Source organism: Puntigrus tetrazona, chromosome 8 (genome assembly GCF_018831695.1).
Source record: "Puntigrus tetrazona isolate hp1 chromosome 8, ASM1883169v1, whole genome shotgun sequence".
NCBI classification, from domain to species: domain Eukaryota; kingdom Metazoa; phylum Chordata; class Actinopteri; order Cypriniformes; family Cyprinidae; genus Puntigrus; species Puntigrus tetrazona.
The window spans coordinates 20,121,243-20,142,367 of record NC_056706.1 but is presented as its reverse complement, the minus strand read 5'-3'; the positions used below and the strand labels follow the sequence as shown (position 1 = coordinate 20,142,367).

Sequence of the window (21,125 nt, the reverse complement as noted above, 5' to 3'; positions counted from 1 at the left end):
GATATTCTGGATGCATCAGCAGCATTTCAAACGAGCTTTTTTTCAGTAAACTATTTTTTCAACAAAAAGTAAAGAAAAACGGAACACGAAGCGAAACAACTGTAATATCCCTATAATAAGGTTATTATAGGGATCGCAGCGCCTCTAAGCGGTACCAGACGAAACAACAATCACCGCGGATCTATGAAAGTTTATTTCTTTTAATCACTGCAATGGACGAGCGTTTCCTGAAGATACAAGGCAGCCGATGTTGTAAACATTACATATGCAGGGAATACAAATTGCTTCGTTTTATGTAAGGAATGAACACTTTAGCAAAGCTTCAACAGAATGAAACGACTCGAATCAAGTGAGAATAAGTGCATGTGACACTAGACAACAAAACCAGCCAGTTTAAAACTACAGGACAATATTTGGCCTAGATGCGTACAACTATTTGAAAATCAGGAATCTGAAAGCTAAAAAAAAATTAAATACTGATGAAATTGCATTTAAAGTTGTCTTAGCAATGCATATTACTTATCAAAAATTAAGCAAGAAAAGTACACAACATGATCTTTACTTAATATGATTTTTGCCATTCAATTTTGTATATACCCGTGCTACTTATGACTTATAGTTTTGTGGTCCGGGGGTCACATATGTACACATTACTATACTTCTCAGTCAGAACTGTGGTCTGTTAGGTCTTCTGTAACATCAGTTTAGATTATTTATGTCTACGGTTACATCTCTCTGACATTTTCCCCAACAATTCGAGATTCACAATCCACACAAATGAGCACATGATTCATATTCTTGGTCGCTAATTTGTGTTGCAATAACCTTGGCACTTTTGTAAGACAGCAAACGCAACTTCTGGCATGGCACAGCTTGGTTAAAAAAAATAAAATAACGTCAAATAAAACCCAATCGGTTAAAAACAATATTTGGTCATGTAACACACAGGCAAAAAAAAAAGACACTTGTCTGCAGATATCCTTCAAATACAACTTACAAAATCAACAGAAAACACATTTAAGGATGGAATAATAATGTAGGCAAAGAAAACCAAATTGATTGTTGCTCAAATAAAAAATGCGATTGATTAACACTAACTTAAATCCTGTATACAAAGCATTATATTGCTGTTTTTACATTTGGACACCTAATAGTTATATACACCTGATCCTGTAATCTTGCCATCCTTCATGTACTGCTTCATAATTTAATCCACGGGGCCCTTCTTGCGTTTCTGAGACACTTTAGCAATATGCCATACATATCTGTTTTCATATATATTTTAAGGACATAAAAGAAGCTCCCAGGACAGAAGGGGTGAGCGATAACGGTAAACACAGCTATGATCCAGCCTCTTGCTCCTGTCCCAGTGCTTCCAGCAGCAGGCCCATAGGGGTCCTCTTCAATCCTATGCTCTCCAGCTTATTCTCCAGTTTATTCTTAAGGTTTCGGAGTCTCACTGAAGCATGGACAATGATCACTGTGAGGAGGAAAAGGGACCGTTACAGCCATTTAATACACATTATGTGCTAAATATTATCGAAACAACAGTGCAAGAAAACTGACTTAAAATGGGGAAGGCGATGCCAAGGAGGAACACGGCCACCCCTCCTAAAAAAGACAGAAGGAGGTAGCTGGAGCCCAAAATTGCAGCGAGGGACAGGGATGGATGATTTCTCCGGAATCGTCGGATTACGGCCTTGTTTTCAGCCGCCCAGACGAAGCCCAAAAACAGAAGGATCACCACAGTTGCCCCGAGAATCAACTGGAGTGGCTGGAAATACCTGTGACACAATTACAGCAGAAAAACAGAGAGAACATAAATAAATACATGACAACCGGCATAAGAAAGAACAACTTACAATAATTAAAAACAACATATACTAAGAATGAGCTGTTATTCATGTTGTGATCTTGCAACAACAAAACAACGAAAAAAACTATCAAAACCTGCTACATTATTACTTAAAAAAACAAAACAAAGACAAATCTGACATGTATACGTGGCCAACGCAACAACTGCTTAACCATCTTTTTCCCCTGAATTCATTATAAAACAATTATTCATGCGGCTATTTAAATAAGGCACTCCAGACAGAACAAGGCACAGATGTTTTGCAGTGATTTGCTGTGAATGAACGAACACGTCAGTGGTGTTTCCTTACCCGACTACGAGCAGAAAAGACACGGCGGAGGCGAAATAGTTGGACTGGTAATACAGCAGGTTGTTAATGATCCGGTTATTCCAGCGATCTAAGTTACGGACATCAGGCACTGAGAACCGGGCCGAGCCCAGCAGAAAATCGTCCAGGGTTCGGAAAGGCGGAGGCTGAACGTCCACCATTTTTGACGCTTTTGATGACTACATTTACCGGCGTGCATTGCGAACCCACGGCGCTGAGAATAATAGGAAAAAGCTGGCCGACGCGCACCAGCGTCAAAGGGAGCGACTGACATCCGAAGGAAACCACTCTCTATTACTGTTAGACGTAAAGAAAAGTTCAGTGAAAAAGTAAGCATCTTGTGGACTACACCATTTAGATGAATTGCATGTCAAAGATTGTCAGTATGTATCATTTGAAGATACAATTTAAAGTGCAGAGGAATTTATTACAGGGACTTTAACATGTTTTATTTATTTCTTTAGTAAATATGTGGCTTTTAAACTGCCTAAACTACCTATAACTTCCTAAACCATTTTATTTCTTAATTAAACCCATAAGCTTGTGTTTTTAGAAAAATGTGGTTAGAATCGGTGAATAGATTACTGGAGGGTTTGGCGCTGTTTCATAAAACAGGTTTACCAAATAAACGTTAGTCTGACTTATTGTCAGGTGATCTGCTTCTGAATAAGTCTAACTAAAATAAAGACTAACTAAAATAAGCAAAACATACTTATAATAGCACTACTTATCGTCTAAAAAACAAGTGAGGTGCATGAATAGTGAGGGTAATTGGAAATATGGAAGTAAAAATAATTTCCACAACGTTAGGTTTCTGATATCCAGACATTTTTAGTGTAGAAACAAAAACACTAGCCAAACAGTACCAATACAACAGGGTTCCAGCTCCATTATTAACATGTAATAACATCTCTTACAATACTAACAATCGACCATAAAATACTTTTTGAGACTCCAAAAATGTATAAATAATTCATTTAAAAAAATCTACAGGACATTACACAAAGATTGGGATGAAGTGAGCGTGGGAATATAATCAGTGCCAAACTGGTGAGACTGAAATTATGGAGGGGACAAAAATATTCTTTGGTAGAGGAACATTAAAGTTGAATATCACCTTCAACAATGGTGTCTCTACTGACTGCACACTGTGCTTCAGAGATCAAATAATTTCATTTTATAAGTAAAAAAAAAAAAAAAAAAAAAAAAGGAAGACAGGCAATCTAGCATGAATGGAAAAGAGTGAAATCTCCGAAAGATATCAATTATAACAAGGATTTAAAAGCAAAATGTAACACAGATCACTGGTGTATTCAGGTTCAGGTCGTAATAGATCAAGAAAAGTCTCATATAAAATGTTCTGTAACTTTACACTGCTCGTTTTCATAAGACTGCATCAGTGATGTAAAAATCTACTTTTTGACTATTTTGAAATAAACTCTCATGTCTTCTTCACGTCGATCTAGTTATCTGTACAGTGTATTTGTATATCAGTATGAGACGTTCAAACAGGACTGTAACTATAAAAAAATAGACTGAGTTCTGTCTCAGTATGCTTGATTCAAATCTTTGGGAGAGTGTGACAATATGCCCTTTTCAACGTGACAGAATACAAGTTTATATTACAACTCATACATGAAACATACTGCTTGCCCCTGAGTGGCCATATAATAGAGGATGAGAGGTTCAGGAGGATCCCCCTGTCTAAGAGGGGGAATGTCAACTATGATAAGGGTCCTAAACTTCTAACAATCCTCTCTTGTTTCACAGTCTATAATATTACAGTCACCACCGCGACAGTGATTTTACTGATACTGCCCATAACCGCGTGTCTCTTGGCCTTCTTTCGGGGGAAGCTGACTCGGGTCCTCCACAAAAGGACTGGCTGTAGAGGAAGACAAGATGCAGATAGTGAAGACCTCTAAAGCCGCTTCAACGAAACAGAGGTAATACAACTTTAACAACGTGATACATGTATTTAAAATAAAGATCGGAGCATGGAAGATGGAAAACACTACATTTTGGAGTCAAATGTTTTATCCGTTTTCTCATTTTAGATCATTTGTTGCCCCGTCTTATCAATTAGTTCTCATTTTAAGGAAACCGTGACCTAGTTTTACTAATTTATTTCCTCATTTTAGGTAAATCATGGCTAAATTGTACTAATTAGTCATTGAAAATATTTGGTTAATAGTTGCCACACTGTGGCTTTTTTATTATTAGTTGCCACACTTTTTTATTAATTCTTAGCCAAATTGTACTTTGTAATTTTGTTTTAGGTAAATCTTGGCCATGCTGTACTAATTAGTTTTCTTGTTGAACTTGGACACATTGTACATGTTAGTTTTCTTATTTTCTGTAATTGCTGACACATTGTACAAATCCTTACCTTGTCTTAGGTAATTGTAAACTTATCAAAGGTGCATTTAATAGTTTTATCATTTTCGGTAACTTCTTGTCAAACTCTACTAATCTGTTTTCTCTTTTTTTGGTAAACCGTTGCCACATTGTATAATTAATTTTCTCGTTTTAGGCCAAATTGTATTCATTTTCTGGGTTTTGTTCAACAGTAATGCTGTAATATTTATCTTCCTTGTTTTACGCCACGCTTGTACTAATAATTCATGGCCACGGGTTTTTTTCTTCAGCACGTCATGCATGGATAATTCTCCCAAAAACATCTCTTTATACCGTTCGACGCCTGATCATTGTCCTTTTCGACAAAGAAAATAAGAGTGAGATTGAGACATTTTTGTATCCGTAGATCAACAAAAACGATTTGCACTGTTGTCTGAGCGCTCAAAGGTGATGTACGTACTCTTCTAAAGCCAAAAAATAGCATGAAAAGTTTGTAGATGCATAGCTGTTTCTCTAAAAAAATAACACAGCTACTCTGAAATGTGTTTTGGGCAGATTCCTGGCCAGAAGAGCAGTACCAATTTCGACCTTTAATCAACTCTGGATCATCCAGATCTCTTCTGACAAGCGCAACTCACGATTCTGGAACTGCTGCGCTGTGTATCTCGTAAGAAGTATCCCAAATCCCTCGATTAGGGCAAGCAGGATCCCTCCCATCATTGCAGAGCCCACCATGGCCAGCGGCCCGCCTGAAATACAAACAGAGCACGTAATTCATACCTTTCCAGTTCGCCAACTAATTATCCAGTTCTAAAGATTAACGCTGCGTGAACTAATACATAATACTACAGATCATCAGATTAATAATACCAATAGATTGTTACATATGTCCAGTGCCCGAATTTTTAGCCCGATCAGTTTATAATCAATGATTTCATCCAACATCGAGGAGCACATATTGTTTACGTATTTCATACTAGCCCGTTACCAATGAGGCACATGAGTTTATCGTGAAAGCCTCAGTGGAGTTTACAGTCTGTTAAACGCTGCTCTCCGGCCTCACTGTTAACCAAACAAGGACCGAGGCGTACTGCGAGCAGCCAGTATAGCTCCGGTCATGGCTCCGCTGGTGATGGAGTTCCACGGGTCTTCTTTCCCCCGCAAACGCACCAGGCCGCAGTCGATGGTGGAAAACAGGCCACCCCACACAGCGAAACTACCTGCAAGAGAAACGGGCCACGCCGCCATCACCGACATGCAAAACGCTTGTTCGTACATGCATTAAAAAGAACAAACGATTCTGCAGCATCACCTCCGATTTGTGGCGCTCTTACTCGCACCGCATTTGCGCTCCCTCGTAGCCTGTGTCGAACACCCTGCAGTGACACAGAGTTTATAACCAGTCAGTGCACAGGAGTGATGTGCTAGCAATAGCTCAGTTGTTTTGCGGGCGACGGTGAAGCTTACCACAGGTGCGTTTCGAAAGCCTTTAACGGACTGGAACACCCCCCCTCCAATGGCCCCCATGGTGAACGCACCCCCACAGTCATCAACTATCCTCCATGGACTAAATTAAATGTAAAGTAAAAGGTTAAAGCCTTATCCCTATACAGCCTGCTTTTCATAATGATCGTAACTTCTGCTGCGCGTATGCTTTTTACATGCCTCGCTATATCAAAGTGCATATTGTTTTATCCGGTTAAAGGCCTCTATTTTTAAAAACGTCTGGTCATGGTTCGTGTCTTTTTGCTGTAAGAATGACTTCTGCATTTTTAGTAATATTGCAAGATAAACACTTACTGGACTTCATCAAATTAGGTTTACTTTATTATCCTCACAAAATGTTTAAAATCTCTCGATCATCCTTGTATCGCAATGCTTTTCATGCTTTGCCCCCGCGATAAAAACTACGGGGCAAAAGCTAAGCATTTAAACCTCATCTCACTAAAGTATATTGCTGGGAGATACAGAGTGCCGTCCATTTTTAAGTTCAGGTCAACTTTATTATCCTCTAGGGGTTATTTGTTTCACAGCCTGCAGAAACAACACGCATTTCATGCAAGCAGACTGCTATGCTGTTATAAATGCGTGGCCGATTTCCAAACCACCAGAATTTAATCTTATATCATATATATATATATATATATATATATATATATATATATATATATATATATATATATATATATATATATATATATATGATACAAAACATAAAACACATTTGCAAACATTTTCTTTTATGCTTTGTCCGATTGTTCAATAACCGTGTTACTACGACCTTGTGTCACATGTCAAGCTTTACTGGGATGAATGTTTGAGACAACTCGCTAAACAAGGACTCTATTACGGCTTTATTATGCCTCTTCGTGTCTGAGCGCCGAGGCGAGACGAGACCCCACGTGATAACGTGTTTCTCACTAGCTGCTCTGTCCCAGCGGCGCGCACCGGAGGACGACGACAAGCGGGAACACAAAGCGCTTCGAACAGCGACGGTTTCCTGACGGGGTCGGAAGTGAAGAGAGCTTGTACTTTACCAGGGTTCACGGGCATACTCCTCCATGATAACCTGCCGACGTCACAGCGCTTACGCGATCTCCCCGTGACGCGAGAGACGGTTAACCGAGCGACCGTTAACTAGTCGAGGCGGGCTCCGTTTAAAACTTAGGAAAAAACAACATACAAGGGCTACATCGAAACAAATATAACGATGCACGAAGGCAATTTCTATATTAAAACGAGTAAAATTGATTTGTTTTGTTTTCACTCCCCATTTACATTTGTGAATCATTTTATAATGAGTAAATATTAATTTTTGTAGTCAACAGCAATACTCCGTTTTTGTTTTACTAGTTGTTTAAGATTATGTTGCAATGATTAGAAACACTTTCTGACAAGTAGATAAATAATAGGCTATGATTTATTATTTTTTTCTCCGTGATCTGTGAAGAGCATCTCTCTAGGCTATACATACACACACACACACACACACATATATATATATATATATATATATATATATATATATATATATATATATATATATTCCGTTCTTCAGCTGTCAGTAGATATACAGACGTTGATCCATATCCAATCTTTATTACAATTACATAATCACACATTATATTTAAGAACATATTATATATATTTCATTTTTTCTCCGTGATCTGTGAAGACCATCACTCTAGGCTATTATACTGTAATATTAAAACACTAAATAAAAATAATAAAACACTAAAATATATTATTATTATTATTTTTTTTTCCCGTTCTTCAGCTGTCAGTAGCCGTTCTTCAGACGTTGATCCATATCCAATCCTTATTACAATTACATAATCACACATTATATTTAAGAACAAAACACTACTTATAAAAGCATACCCCTCAGTGGTTCCGGTCAAAACAGGTACATTAAGTTATAGTCGCGGTAACTAAGTAGAAAAGTAATGCACTGACGGTCGCTTAGCGATGACGTTGCGAACGTCCAAATAGGCCGACAGATGGCAATGTTTATTAGTTTATTCGGTCCACTGGACCACCACTACATTTTAACTCATGGACAACGATAAATGAAAGACTTCGATACAGAAGTCGTCGTCGCATGTTACCAATCTTTTTATATAAATATCGCACGACGATAAATTCTGCTTCCTTCATCTTGCGCCTCGCGCGCTCCGGTGCAAGTCATTCAGGGGCCAAATAAGCTAGTAGCTGTAGTTGTCAGTGTTATCCGGGCGAGGGCGAAGGTGTACGACCCGTGTTGCAACTTGTCAAGAAAGTTTTGTTCGCCCTTGCAGCGCATAATGTCGGAGAGAGTCTGTTCCTCGGCTGTCAGTTGAATCGTCCGGGGCTATTTGCGCGAAATCATGCTGTGCGTCCTCACCAGAACCGCGGTAAGTGATGATTATCATAATATACATTCATAATCTACAAACGCAGTGACTTCAACAGTTAATTGAACGCCTGCCAAGTGATATGCACCAATAGTAGCCGCAACGCCCCACGAATAGCTTTTGACGCGCTTTATTATCATTACTATACCACTGTAGCCTGTGCATCATTTCCACTGCTGTTACGATCGTCTAAAAAATGACACGAGGTGACCCACAAGACAAATCGGCAACAAACACGGACGCCACTGCATGCACTTTGACAACGAGACGGATCACAGATCAATATTTACAGTGTCGCGCAACAGTCTGCTCGAACAAGTTTAGTTGCTTGTTTTTAGGCAGTCAGGATCAACACAGCAATGTGCGCGATGTTAGAATAAAAACGCAGATTTTGTTTATTAAGGGATTCTTTATTATGTGTCATTTAGCCGATTTCCAGTGGAATCAGTATGATATTTACAAAAAAACAACGCATACTCGCACCCAAATGTAACGAATTATAAATACAATAAAGTATTGTATTTAAAGTGAACGACGACTCGTTTGGACACATGACCTTGAGGAATATAAAAATAATATATAACGTAATATAATAAATTAATTTAATAGTTATATTTATTTAGAAACCCCGTTTTCTTATAGTTCTCAGATCTGGTTTTTGCATTGTTTGTAAGTTGTTCTCCGTGTTCTTAGACGAGGACGGGCCTGGTGAAGCCCTGCCGCCTGCTGGGTCCTCTGCCGGTCGTCCAGGTCTCGGAGCGGCCGCTGGTGCATCAGGACAGTCTGCCGAAGCTGCCGGTGCCGCCGCTCAAGCAGACGTGCGCGCGGTACCTGGGTTCGCTCGAGCCGCTGGTCAGCGAGGAGGAGATGACGCACACGCGCGAGCTGATGGACGACTTCCTGTGGCCCGGCGGCGTCGGGGAGAGGCTGCAGAAGAGCCTGGAGCGCCGCGCGCGCAAAACCGACAACTGGGTGCGTAAAGCACGCGCTTTTCTGTCCGTGCGCCACGACCTCCTCCTGAGAACCAGACAAACACATTTGCAAAAAATGGTTATTTCGTTGTGCTACGTCCTCTGTAGAGGACTAAAAAACAGTCTGAAATGACCAATCGGTTTTTAGGATTTTTTTTTATTTTATGATTCTTAACTTGGTTGATAACAAACCATTTCGCTTCAAGGAACGTATGTATAAAAATTGCTTAACTGGTTTTCCCATTAAACACAATGTTATTTATGTACTGTACCTAATTAGCATATTAATGTGCTGTTGGTGAAAAAAGAAGTGCAATAATGGGAGTAGTATCGCCAGAGTTTTATAATAATATGTGATATTTCATAAGAGTGTTAATATATATTTAGTTTTGCTATTAAATAGTTTTGCCTCCCAAAATGCATAATAAGCCTGCTTGTACGAAATGCATTTTATAACAGGAAGTCGTATTTTGATTTGAAACCCTGTCATATTTTTTAAGAGATGCTGATTTACGACAAACAGTTTGAAAATGAATCAGTTTATAATTACAAAATGTTATCTTATTTTCATATGGATGTACGGTTGTGTCACCAAATTAATAAGGAGAGGGAGTGGCCGAGGTGAAACTTCCAAACATGTGGTATTTCTGAAAAGGACATTTAACTAAAACCGTGACGTGTAAGATCTAAGGGAAATTCGCAAAAATATAAAGTCCACCTCAGAGGCAAGACCTCCATAGCTGATAATTATACATGTATTTCATCACTTATTTTTAATAATAACTTGGTATCCAAAATTCTATTGAATTATTATTGATAAATGTATTTAAATTTAAATTTCGACTGAATTATTTTAAGACCACTTGTAAAATAGATTTATCACTCATGTTATGTTGCTGACATGTCTTTAGGGGCCGGGCTTCGAAGAGAGCTTAAAAAAGCTTTAAAAGTACTTTTGTACTTTAGAGTGTTTTTCTTTGGAAATATTTTACTTCACAACATTTCAAAGCACAATATTGTACTTTTTACTGCACCAGCTTTAATGTTAAATGTTATTTAATACTCATCATTGTTTGGTGCAGCTCTCTGATTGGTGGATGCAGTCGGCCTATCTGGACTCTCGGATGCCTGTGGCCATGTACACAAGCCCAGGGGTCGTTTTACCCAAAATGCATTTCCAAGACCGTCAGGGACAAATGAGGTGAGTGACAGTATTAAAAATAGTGTGTGTGTGTGTGTGTGTGTGACTATTTAAAACTCTTTTGTATTAAACAAGTTGTATAATACCAAAAGTTTGGGGTCAGAAGGTAATAGAATAAATGAATACTTTAATTCACCAAGGATGCATTAAACCGATCAGTGATAGTAAATAGTTTTATGTGGTATCATGAAATGTTCTTCTTTTGAAGCCATCACGACAGCGCTCACAGCAGAAATAAATTGCGACAGACGCTTCGTGACAAACAAGCACTGTTTATAATAAATAATATTATTCTTGGCACAGCGGCCCAGTAAATGTCCTCAAATACGTCATTCATGGCTTCCATCTTGCATCTTGACTTTATCGGCGTGTTTTTTTCCCCGTAAATATCCCACGGAAGGCAGAACTAAAGTCAGTGATAATAAGGCCCACCAAATCAGAGGAAAGATATGATTAGTTTATTTTTTTTGGCATTTGAAAATGCATCCCATTGATTTTTTTTTTATTGCTTGGTCCTTTCATAGCTGCTTATTCTAAGCGGAACTGAACTGAAATGAACTGCTTTAATAAAATAATTAATAATCACCTTTTATTAAAATGTTGTTTAAACGTTTGTCACTTTAAAATATTTATTTAAAATTTGTAAATATAGTTTCAGCAATGGGTTAGGCCCTTAATAAGGGGCCGAGAGGGCCCTGACGGATCCCCTAAATATTGATTTGCTGAGCATAAGAGTATGGAGGCTTGTTTCCACCATTGGATAAAAAATAAATTAAAAAAGGTGTTGTGTTGGAATTCAAATCCTGACTTGAGGAGCTTTCCCAATCCCACCCTCCCCGCTCTCTCACACTTTACTTCCTGTCACGTCTGATCTATCTTATGGTAATAAAGATGAAAATGGAAAAATTCTTTTTGCAAGTTGCAAGATATAAAGTGAGAATTTCGAGATGTGTGAGAAAAAACGATCTCGCAATTCAGTCTATTCAGATTTTGTTTCTTAGAATTCAGAATTCGTCCATAACTGTGAGATTAAAAAGTTACAGTTACAACAAACATAATCTTAGAGATTATAACTTTTGAAGGAAATCTTATTATTGTCATATGATTATTTATCCGATACTTGAGTCCAAAGTGACTGACAGTACACTTATTACAACGGTGGTGCCACTGTATAGTCATTAGGCACGGGGTCAAGGGTCATTGCTCAAGAGCAAAGTGGTAACAGTTTATGAACTTTCCAGATTCAGACCTCTTGAGTATGACTACACTTATACACGGCCTGGCCAAAAAGAAAAAAGGTTGCCATTTGGATTTAAATAAGCAAATACTGAAGAGTTTATGACTGTATTATTATTGCAGTGATATATTACTGGCATGTCATATGTTTTGTTAACCCTAACTTATGTAGTACGTAGCTTTTAATTTCTTAAACAGTCATGTTAGAATGCGCACGTTGCCATATTCCAGGCCAAGATTGCATCCAAAAGAAAACAACCGTTTGCAAACATAAGACATGCTAGAAACATATTAATCAATGCAATAATTACTCAATCCTAGAATCGGAAATATTTGCTTAAAATCCAGAGGGAAACTTTTTTTGGCAAGGTAGTGTATGTGTGTGGATATATTATTAAAAGGCAAAGAGTATTGTATTATACAGTATTGTATTATTTCCAAATTCATTTTAGAGAGGTCTTCAGATTTGAAGGTTTTAAGTTTCACATCGACCTTTACACAGAGTTCTCGCTTTGCTTGGCTATTTTTGGCGTATGTGCTCCTCATGGCTTTGCACTGTTTTTTTAAAGGGATCTGCACTTCAGATTCGGCCCTGTTCCTTTTTTTAGATTTGCCCTTATATCTAGCCAGTCAACACCTATAGTGACATGTCCTTTCTAGACACAGGCGCAGTATGTTTACGGCATGGGGTAGTCTTGAGTTTATAGAAAATGAGAAATAAAAAAATAGTGTGTCGTTTGTGTTTACATAACCTTCTTGTCCTACCGTGCTACTCGATATCTCTAGTCTGCCCTTTTCCGGCCACAGGTTAACAATAGTTTTTACGCCGTCAGTCCTTAGTGCGAATGGAAACCATTGCTATAGAAAACGACTCATCAGTCTCTTTGACCCGTGTGCCTATTTTTTCTACAGTGGTGTAGTATGTTTTCATAGGATGTTCAGATTTAGTAATCCCAGCATTCTCTTGATTATAGGTTTGCCGCTAAACTCATTGCTGGGGTGTTGGATTTCAAAAGCATGATTGATAGGTGAGTTTTTATTCATTTCTTAAGAAACTATAAAGCATACAGGTGTATCGATTTGTTTTAATGGATGTCCTTTACTGTGGCGCAGTGAAACATTGCCTGTGGAATATCTGGGCGGCAAGCTTTTGTGCATGGACCAGTATTACCAGGTGCTGACTTCATGTCGGATCCCAGGACCCAAGAGAGACACTGTGGTGAACTACGCTATTGGAAAGACCCCTCCCACCCACATCACAGTGGTCCACAACTTTCAGGTGCTTCTTGTAATAATATTTCACAATATTACTGTTTGGGACAAAAATAAGACAAACATTTCATGAATCCAAACCGTTGAGTTGAATTGTTTTTGTGTGTGTATGTATATACTAACTATAATGATAAAGGCACGGAGAAACTATATATTTTTTCCAGCTGATGAACATATTTTTCTTTGCGAAAAAGTGGGGGGGGTGTTTAAACGGGCCGTTTCAGGTAGGCTTGGAATATGTCTTCGGGGATCTTATCTATTCACAAATAGCTTGTAAAGCTTGAAATCGCATCATATGACCCCTTTAAAAATAAGATGTATATATTTGAGCTTTGGATGTGGTTGGTATTTTCCAGTGACGTTGAAGTGAAATGCAGTAAGACAGAGTGAAGAAAGAGGAACATATATAAATATCCGTTTCTCTCTGTATTCCTCAGTTCTTTGTTCTGGATGTGTACAACAGCGATGGTTCACCGCTGACCGTGGATCAGATCTATGTTCAGCTGGAGAAGATCTGGAACTCCTCCCTTCAGACCAATAAAGAGCCGGTTGGCATCCTGACCTCCAACCACCGTAACACCTGGGGCAAGGCCTACAACAACCTTATAAAGGGTGAGGCCAGTGAAATATTGTATGATTTTGATTTCATGAGATTTTTTTTTTACATACAAAGGGTAAATATGACTGCATTCCAATCTGTCTGAACAATGCTATTGATTAAGACTACAAAGACTTAATTAGTTATCTGGAAACGTGTTTTTTTGCATATGTAAAATTAATTCAACTAGTTTGGGTGGCTATTTTTTGTTTATTGCTGAATCAGTTTTTCAAACAAACCTCAATTTTCGAGATGTCAAAATTTTGTGAAATATTTATTTTATATAAAAACAAATTTCCTCCTATTTAAATATATGTCGTAACAAGCTATCTAACATACTATATTCATATTCAGATCAAGGATTGTGCACCCCGTGAACCCTGCCTAATCTTTCCACTCTGGAGCTCACCTCAATTATTCAGCCCTGGGCATTGTGTTGGTGTTTCTTTTCCTGTGCCACTCACTTTTATGTTGTTCCAGACAAGACAAATAAGGAGTCAGTGAGGGCAATCCAGAAGAGCATTTTCACAGTGTGTCTTGACGCTCCGATGCCACGTGTGTCAGATGAGATGTACCACAACAAGGTGGCTGCTCAGATGCTCCACGGCGGAGGCAGTCGCTGGAACAGCGGGAACCGTTGGTTTGACAAAACACTGCAGGTTACTGTCACGCATTTATACAGCATATGATCAATAAATCCAGTGTATGTTCAGGGGGTAGATAGGAATACAGATGTATGGAGATATTCTTCTGTACCCTGACTCTTTTCTGTATCAGTTCATAGTTGGAGAGGACGGATCATGTGGACTCACCTATGAACATGCTCCGGCTGAAGGACCTCCCATTGTTTTCCTGGTGGACCATGTTGTCGACTATATGTAAGGATATGACATTTAATTCTTAATGAGATAATGTAATGTACACTAAAAATCTAAGTTTAGGATTAGTACGATCTTTTACACTCTTATTTGATTAAAAGTACTGTAAAATAGTAATAATTTGAAATATTATTACAATTTAAAATAAGTATTTTGTATTTTAATATACTTAAAATAGAATTTATTCCTTAGATTCAAACCCGAATCATCATTACTAATCATTGTTTTATTTTTTTTAATTGTTTTTATTATTTTTTATCTAAACATTTCTATAAACATATTAAATAACAGGTATGCACCAATACCGATAAGCTGATGATTGTTGTTTTAAAAGATTCATTTTAAGGGAGTGTTATTTAATGTTAATATAAATCTAAATAATCTAAATGCACAATCAACTGCCACCAATAAATAATAACAAAAAAAATATATATATATGATACCAATATAATATACTTCCCTCAACACAAGGCCCTGAATTCAAGGTTGTTACTTGAATATTTCATGTATATTGAAATGGATGAATAGTTGTTGGTTGTAGATAATGTCATGCAACATGCTTGTAACAGGAAGAGAACTGAGATGGTACGAACTCCCATGATTCCACTTCCTATGCCACAAAAGCTTCGATTCAACATCACACCAGAAATCAAAAAGGACATTGAGAAAGCCAAACAAAACATGAACATGTGAGCACATTTCAATCTGTTATAATGGTGTTTAGATTAATCTTCACCTGTATTAAATGAGTATTAGACTTCTGTAATCCTCTTGTGTCTAGAATGGTGCATGAACTAGACGTCCGAGTGCTCAACTTCACACACTATGGAAGGAAATTCCCAAAGTCTCATAAAATGAGTCCTGACGCATTCATTCAAATGGCTCTGCAGCTGGCGTACTACAGGTGGGTTTGACACCCTAACACAGAATAAAGCACTAAAACCTCTGCTCATCTCTACCTCTTAAATCCCTCATCCTTCATTTAGCTTGGTAAGACCTGAACATACTTTTTCAATAAGTTTAAATTTATTATTAAAATTTACTATTTTCATCCTTATAAAGCCGTTTTTTTTCTAAAGTGTGCATCAATTTCTTACATTTAGTGAATTAGAACAATACGATATTTGGGCTGTTCCAAGCTAATAAAATCAATATCAATAAAACTCATCTTTGCAATGCAGAGGAAACACAGATAGCTGTATCTAGAGTGCCATTTAGATGTATTGTTTAATGCAGAACATTAATGCATTTATTCATTCAAGTGCGAAACACTGTCATGTTCCATGCAAAACAGTGTTGTGGCTCTGTTCGGAATTATTTTTGTTGTCGAAATAGAGCAAAAACAGACTGCTATCTAAAATGTAAGTATCTTAATTAACTTATTAACTTAACTGTTGTTAAGAAAAATCAATACTGCGTTTGTAATCATGATCATTTTTGGAGAAGGAAACTTTTTGTGTGATATTGATTAAATATATGAAATAATATATAATATTAATATATACATGTTAATATTAATATATACATGTTATGGCCCCATATTTAGAATTTTGTGATCTTTCTAAATACATTTCAACAGACTGAATCATGAAGCGAAAGAACTCACTTTAAATGCACACATACACTAGTCAAGACTTCGGGTAGAGGACGTTTTTTCCTAAATACTCGATAAGACAACAAATACAATATTATCGCAGATGATATATATCGCACACCCTAGGATCAACCAGTGACATGAATAAGGGGCAGCACTACCCGTATAGGTACTTCAGTAACCCAAGAGGGTTTGGAAACAATATTACTGGCATATAAATTACATACTTCTCCTTTAAAACATGCAATTCAATCAAGTAAAGAATTGCACAAATTGCATGTATTGTACAGGTATTTTTTGAGTTATTGTGCTCTTCAGTATTTAAAGAATGCTAACTGTCAAATGTATGTGCATCTGCCTATAATCATTACAGTCCACCGATGATTGATTTGTTCCTGTGTTAGGATGTATCAAACCTGCTGTCCGACTTATGAAAGCACCTCCTTGCGTATGTTTAAACTGGGCAGAACCGAAGCCGTTCGATCCACCACCACTGAATCGCTCCACTTCACAAAAGCCATGGATGATCCATCAACACATGTACGAGTTTACATTTTAGTAGCATTCTCAATTAAGCGTGCTGAGCACTTTTTCATGTAATATATTTATATCTGTATTGTTGCATCCTCATATTTGCAGAATAGCGAGAAAGTAGCACTGCTCGAAAAGGCCATCAAAGTCCACAGAGAGCACACACACATGGTGAACATCTTACGATATTTACATGTTACTAAGGAATCTCAATAAATATGACAAATATTAAGTTTTCGTTTTATTGCATTGATGCTTTTACAATTGAGACACTCTTTTTGCCTCCTCTTGATCTCAGTTTTGATTTCTTTTGTCGTCAGGCCATCCATGGGCAGGGTATAGAGAGGCACATGCTGGGTCTAAAGATGATGGCTATTGAAGATCTGACATCTTTACCCGAGATCTTCATGGACACGTCGTTTGCTGTAGCTTCACATTTTAATCTCTACACAAGTCAGGTTTGTAAGCTCAGATCCGAATATACTCAGATATAGCATAACAGTCTATATACAGAAATTAGTAACACTTCAGAATAGCTAACACTCGTTAACTATTAACTACAATTTCTTTGCTTATAGTTGTTATGTTTAGATATTGGGTAGGATTAGAGATGTAGAATAAGGTCATGTAAAATTGTAGTAATATGCATGCTAATAAGCAACTAACAGGTGCAACCATAAAATAAAGTGTTACCCAGAAATGTATTCACACTAACAACACTTTATAATATCTTATTCATCTTTTTTAAAAATCCAAAATTACAAAAAGCATCATAAAGTAATAATTTAGATTTACTTACAGTAAATTAATAGTCGAGGTTACTTTCTCCAAAAACAGCCACCATTCAACAAGCTTGTTTTGTATTCTTGCTACTGTACCTTTAAGACGTCTGCACGTAAATGACCTCTGTTATTATTAGATAACCTCCTTGCGTGTCAAACGAGATGCAGTGCTTTCTTGCGTTTTGCGGGTTTGCATAGTTGGCCTGGTTTACATTGTCTCAGGTTCACAAAACAAATTCTCCAACAGTTTAAGTTGAAGTGATGAGATAAGGGGCCTTGCTACAAATAGACTTAAGCTGCTCGTGACATTGAGATCCTTCAGAAAGGTTATTGTGTACTAGCATAAGTGCTAACCTGTGTACGCCATAATAGCACAATGCTTGCTAGAATCCCAAAATATAGATATAGTAATAGTACCTTCTCCTGGTATATCTACTCTTTTCCCTTTATAGATACTGAATAGGCATTAATAGTGAGGTTTGTCCTGGTGGTTGTGGTTTTGTTAAGAGTCTGCATGGTACTTCAAACATGGTGCTTTTTGTTTTGTTTCTAGTTTAAAGACTTTCTGAAGACTCATTAGTAAGTGTCTAACTGTCATGTAATACCTTGAAAGTTATTCTGCCTAGTTGATGCCCTTTAATATAGTTTATTCTACAGATACATACACTACAGTAAATGTTTCTCAGATCACGTTTCTGCATGCAACAGGCTCCAATAAAAAAAGGATTGCTTTGAAACTGTTCACAGCTGTATTGTTATTAGGGGCATCAACATCATATTTACCATTTACATTTATTGTTTAGCAAAATCCAATAATTTCAGTATAGGAAAAAATTAATCATGCTTCAGGGAAAGATATTTCTCCGTACAGATTTTGCAGTTGATTTAAGTCACTGCTTCCACTTGTTTATTGACAATGAACCTTTGTTAGCTGCAATGCAGCACCTTTACAACGTCTGGAGTGACTAGAGTACACATTCATTTGGCACTTCACTATCCTATGAGACCTTGGGAGATGTGTTATGATGCAACTAAAACTGGATTTGACAAGAAGATGAGTATATAACAGTCCAAAACACATCAAGTAAAGTGTGTTTATCCATAGTAAAACGTGCCTCCTGTAGTGAACTGATGCCTTTTTATAAGAAAAATATCCAAACATAAACACTTCTATCACTTCTGGTATCTGTCATACAGGAAAGCAGTTTGGGCAGATGGTGTATGCGTCACTCATGTACCTCTGAGATATGCTAGATGTACACTAGATATTAATCTTACAAAATGGATGCGTGCACTTTATTTTACATCTTTTGGACCGCTAAACAGAAACACCTTCTTACTCCCATTCAAACACTTGGAAGACCAAGAATATATATATTTTTTTAACTTCCATTGGATTTGTCAGAAAAAAGAAAGTCACATACACCTAGGATGCTCCGAGGCTGAGAAAACACAGGCTGATTTTCATTTTTTGGTGACCTTTTTATAATCTGCAGTACATATACATACAGGAATACATGCAGCCCGTATTCGTTGTAAGGCTGCATGCACCTGTATGTATCGTGCCAGGCCTACTGTGTAAGTCTATCTGCTGTTGTTATTAAATGCAGTACTGACATGTAAGTTGTGGTTAAATTCTTTGTTTATTCAGGTTGGATCAAAGACAGACTGCGTTATGTGTTTCGGACCTATGGTTCCTGATGGTTATGGTGTCTGCTACAACCCCATGGACGACCATATCAACTTCGCTGTGACCGCCTTCAATAGCTGCGAGGAAACAAACGCCACGAAACTGTCACAGTTTCTAGAAGACTCGCTTCTGGACATGAAGACTCTTTTGGAGCAGGTGTCTAAGACCCAGTGAGTCCCGACACTTCATTAATGGTGAAAGAAACTCTCACTGAAGCCCTGAAACACTTTCAGATTGGAGGCTTTCAGTGTTATTAACCTGACATATTGGTGATATTGGTATTCCATATCTTAAAGGTGACGTGTGTGATTCTTTTCATTGTGCAGAGACTAAGTAGCTAAGAACACCATTCTTAGGTTGATTCACTTGAAAAGTGTAAACATTGTGACTATGTGGTGCTTTAAAACTTGGATTTGTTTGTTTGAGCAACCTGACAACAGCCAGAAACACAAACGCATTCTGTTTTTATTTCAGTTTAACTGTAAAACTGTAAAAATGGTAACTGTGAGAAGACTCTTGATATTATTCAGTGCCATATCATGTTAAACTGAAGTATACTTCTGCTTTTTATAGGTACAGTAGGGTATATGTGTACAGTGATACAATTATTGGCTTCAGCACAGCACACGTTCATACTTCACAGGTGCAGTCCACTTTTGTGTTTGCACTAATTGCTTTGCCAGTAGGTGGCAACACTGGCCTGGGCGTGTTTCACAATCAGAACAGAAACGGGAGACAGAACTAAAACGAGAATCATGAAAACAAACTGCAGAAGACGGTAAATACTATATACACGCTTATTAGCAAGGTTTGAAAGATACTCGCAAGCCAAGTTTAATGAGATAGTTAACCCAAAAACGAAATAATTGAATTAATTACTCACCCTCATGTCGTTCCAAACCTGTACGACCTTCGTTCATTTTCAGAACACAAATTAAGATAATTTTGAAGAAATCCGAGAGCTCTCAGACCCTCCAAAGACGGTCCTAACACCAACTAGGCTCAGAAGCATCAGGGTTCAACCATATTTTTTGCAAAGCTATTATGCCTAAAATATACATTGATACAAAAATACAAAAAAATGCTGAAAAGAACAGCATACCTCTCCAAAATGGTGGTATTGTACAAGATGATGCTGAAGGAGATTCATTGTTAAAGAAGTCATAATATTGTAGATAGTTTTCTTTTTGCTCACAAAAAGTATTCCTGTAGCTTTGTAAAATTACGGTTGAATCCCTGATGCCACACGGATCATTGCTATCCTACATATCCTTGCTGTGTTTCTGAGCCTTGAGCATGTAAGGATCCTTGCTGTCTATGGAGGATCGGAGAGCTCTCAGAATTCATCAAAAATATCTTAATTTGTGTTCTGAAGATGAACGAAGCTCTTCCAGGTACAGAATGACATGAGGGTGAGGAATTAACGACAGAATTGTCATTTTTGGGTTAACTATTGCTTCAGGTTAGTAAAAAGACGTTTTTAGCATTCATAACTTTTTGAAAGAAAAAGCACAGATACTGGATTAATGATTCTAGTACACAAGCGCACATGTTTTCTCGCATGCTATCATTTTGAAAGTCTGTCTGAAAATGTATCAATGCATCAAAATGTGAAGCACACTTAGAAACTTCATAAATGGTAAGTAGGACTGTTACGTTAAACTCACAGCCGTGTGGACTTTTTCTAAGTATCAGAAAAATATTATGATAGTTATTTATTTTGTGCTAATAGATTAGCAGTAGACTTGACACGCATTATTGTCAGTTTACACAGATTAACTACTTTTCATTACAATAAATATACAAAGCACTTATATATATATATATATATATATATAAAACAGTTAAAACTGTTTTTAAGAGATATGAAAAAAAATTATGTGATTATATGATATCTTTGATACACAGTTAATAAATCCTATCTTCGATCCTGATTCT

The 21,125-nt window shown here is 37.4% G+C and overlaps 3 protein-coding genes and 1 long non-coding RNA gene across 4 annotated transcripts; 2 read left to right on the top strand and 2 right to left on the bottom strand.

Moving 5' to 3' along the window:
- Positions 1–175: 175 nt before the first annotated feature.
- praf2 (PRA1 domain family, member 2) lies at positions 176–2,378 on the bottom strand. Its single transcript, XM_043247735.1, has 3 exons — positions 2,166–2,378; positions 1,567–1,784; positions 176–1,480 (listed from the first exon to the last, which is right to left on the bottom strand). Exons 1-3 carry the CDS (start codon positions 2,342–2,344, stop codon positions 1,341–1,343), a joined length of 537 nt encoding a protein of 178 aa, XP_043103670.1. The 5' UTR covers positions 2,345–2,378; the 3' UTR covers positions 176–1,340.
- A 4-nt stretch (positions 2,379–2,382) lies between these two features.
- On the top strand, positions 2,383–5,173 carry LOC122350956. Its single transcript, XR_006251659.1, has 3 exons — positions 2,383–2,512; positions 3,954–4,129; positions 4,832–5,173. It is a non-coding gene; the product is annotated as an uncharacterized LOC122350956 (long non-coding RNA).
- On the bottom strand, positions 3,930–7,249 carry timm17b (translocase of inner mitochondrial membrane 17 homolog B (yeast)). The gene is made up of 6 exons (XM_043247736.1): positions 7,079–7,249; positions 6,009–6,108; positions 5,854–5,917; positions 5,633–5,761; positions 5,180–5,290; positions 3,930–4,068 (listed from the first exon to the last, which is right to left on the bottom strand). The coding sequence occupies exons 1-6, from the start codon at positions 7,102–7,104 to the stop codon at positions 3,989–3,991; spliced, it is 510 nt and encodes a 169-aa protein (XP_043103671.1). The 5' UTR covers positions 7,105–7,249; the 3' UTR covers positions 3,930–3,988.
- A 773-nt stretch (positions 7,250–8,022) lies between these two features.
- On the top strand, positions 8,023–21,121 carry zgc:154046 (Carnitine O-acetyltransferase-like). Its single transcript, XM_043246725.1, has 14 exons — positions 8,023–8,434; positions 9,128–9,406; positions 10,488–10,606; positions 12,817–12,870; positions 12,956–13,121; positions 13,552–13,726; positions 14,193–14,371; positions 14,490–14,590; positions 15,160–15,279; positions 15,372–15,494; positions 16,589–16,724; positions 16,824–16,886; positions 17,036–17,173; positions 19,149–21,121. Exons 1-14 carry the CDS (start codon positions 8,408–8,410, stop codon positions 19,359–19,361), a joined length of 1,893 nt encoding a protein of 630 aa, XP_043102660.1. The 5' UTR covers positions 8,023–8,407; the 3' UTR covers positions 19,362–21,121.
- Positions 21,122–21,125: the final 4 nt, after the last annotated feature.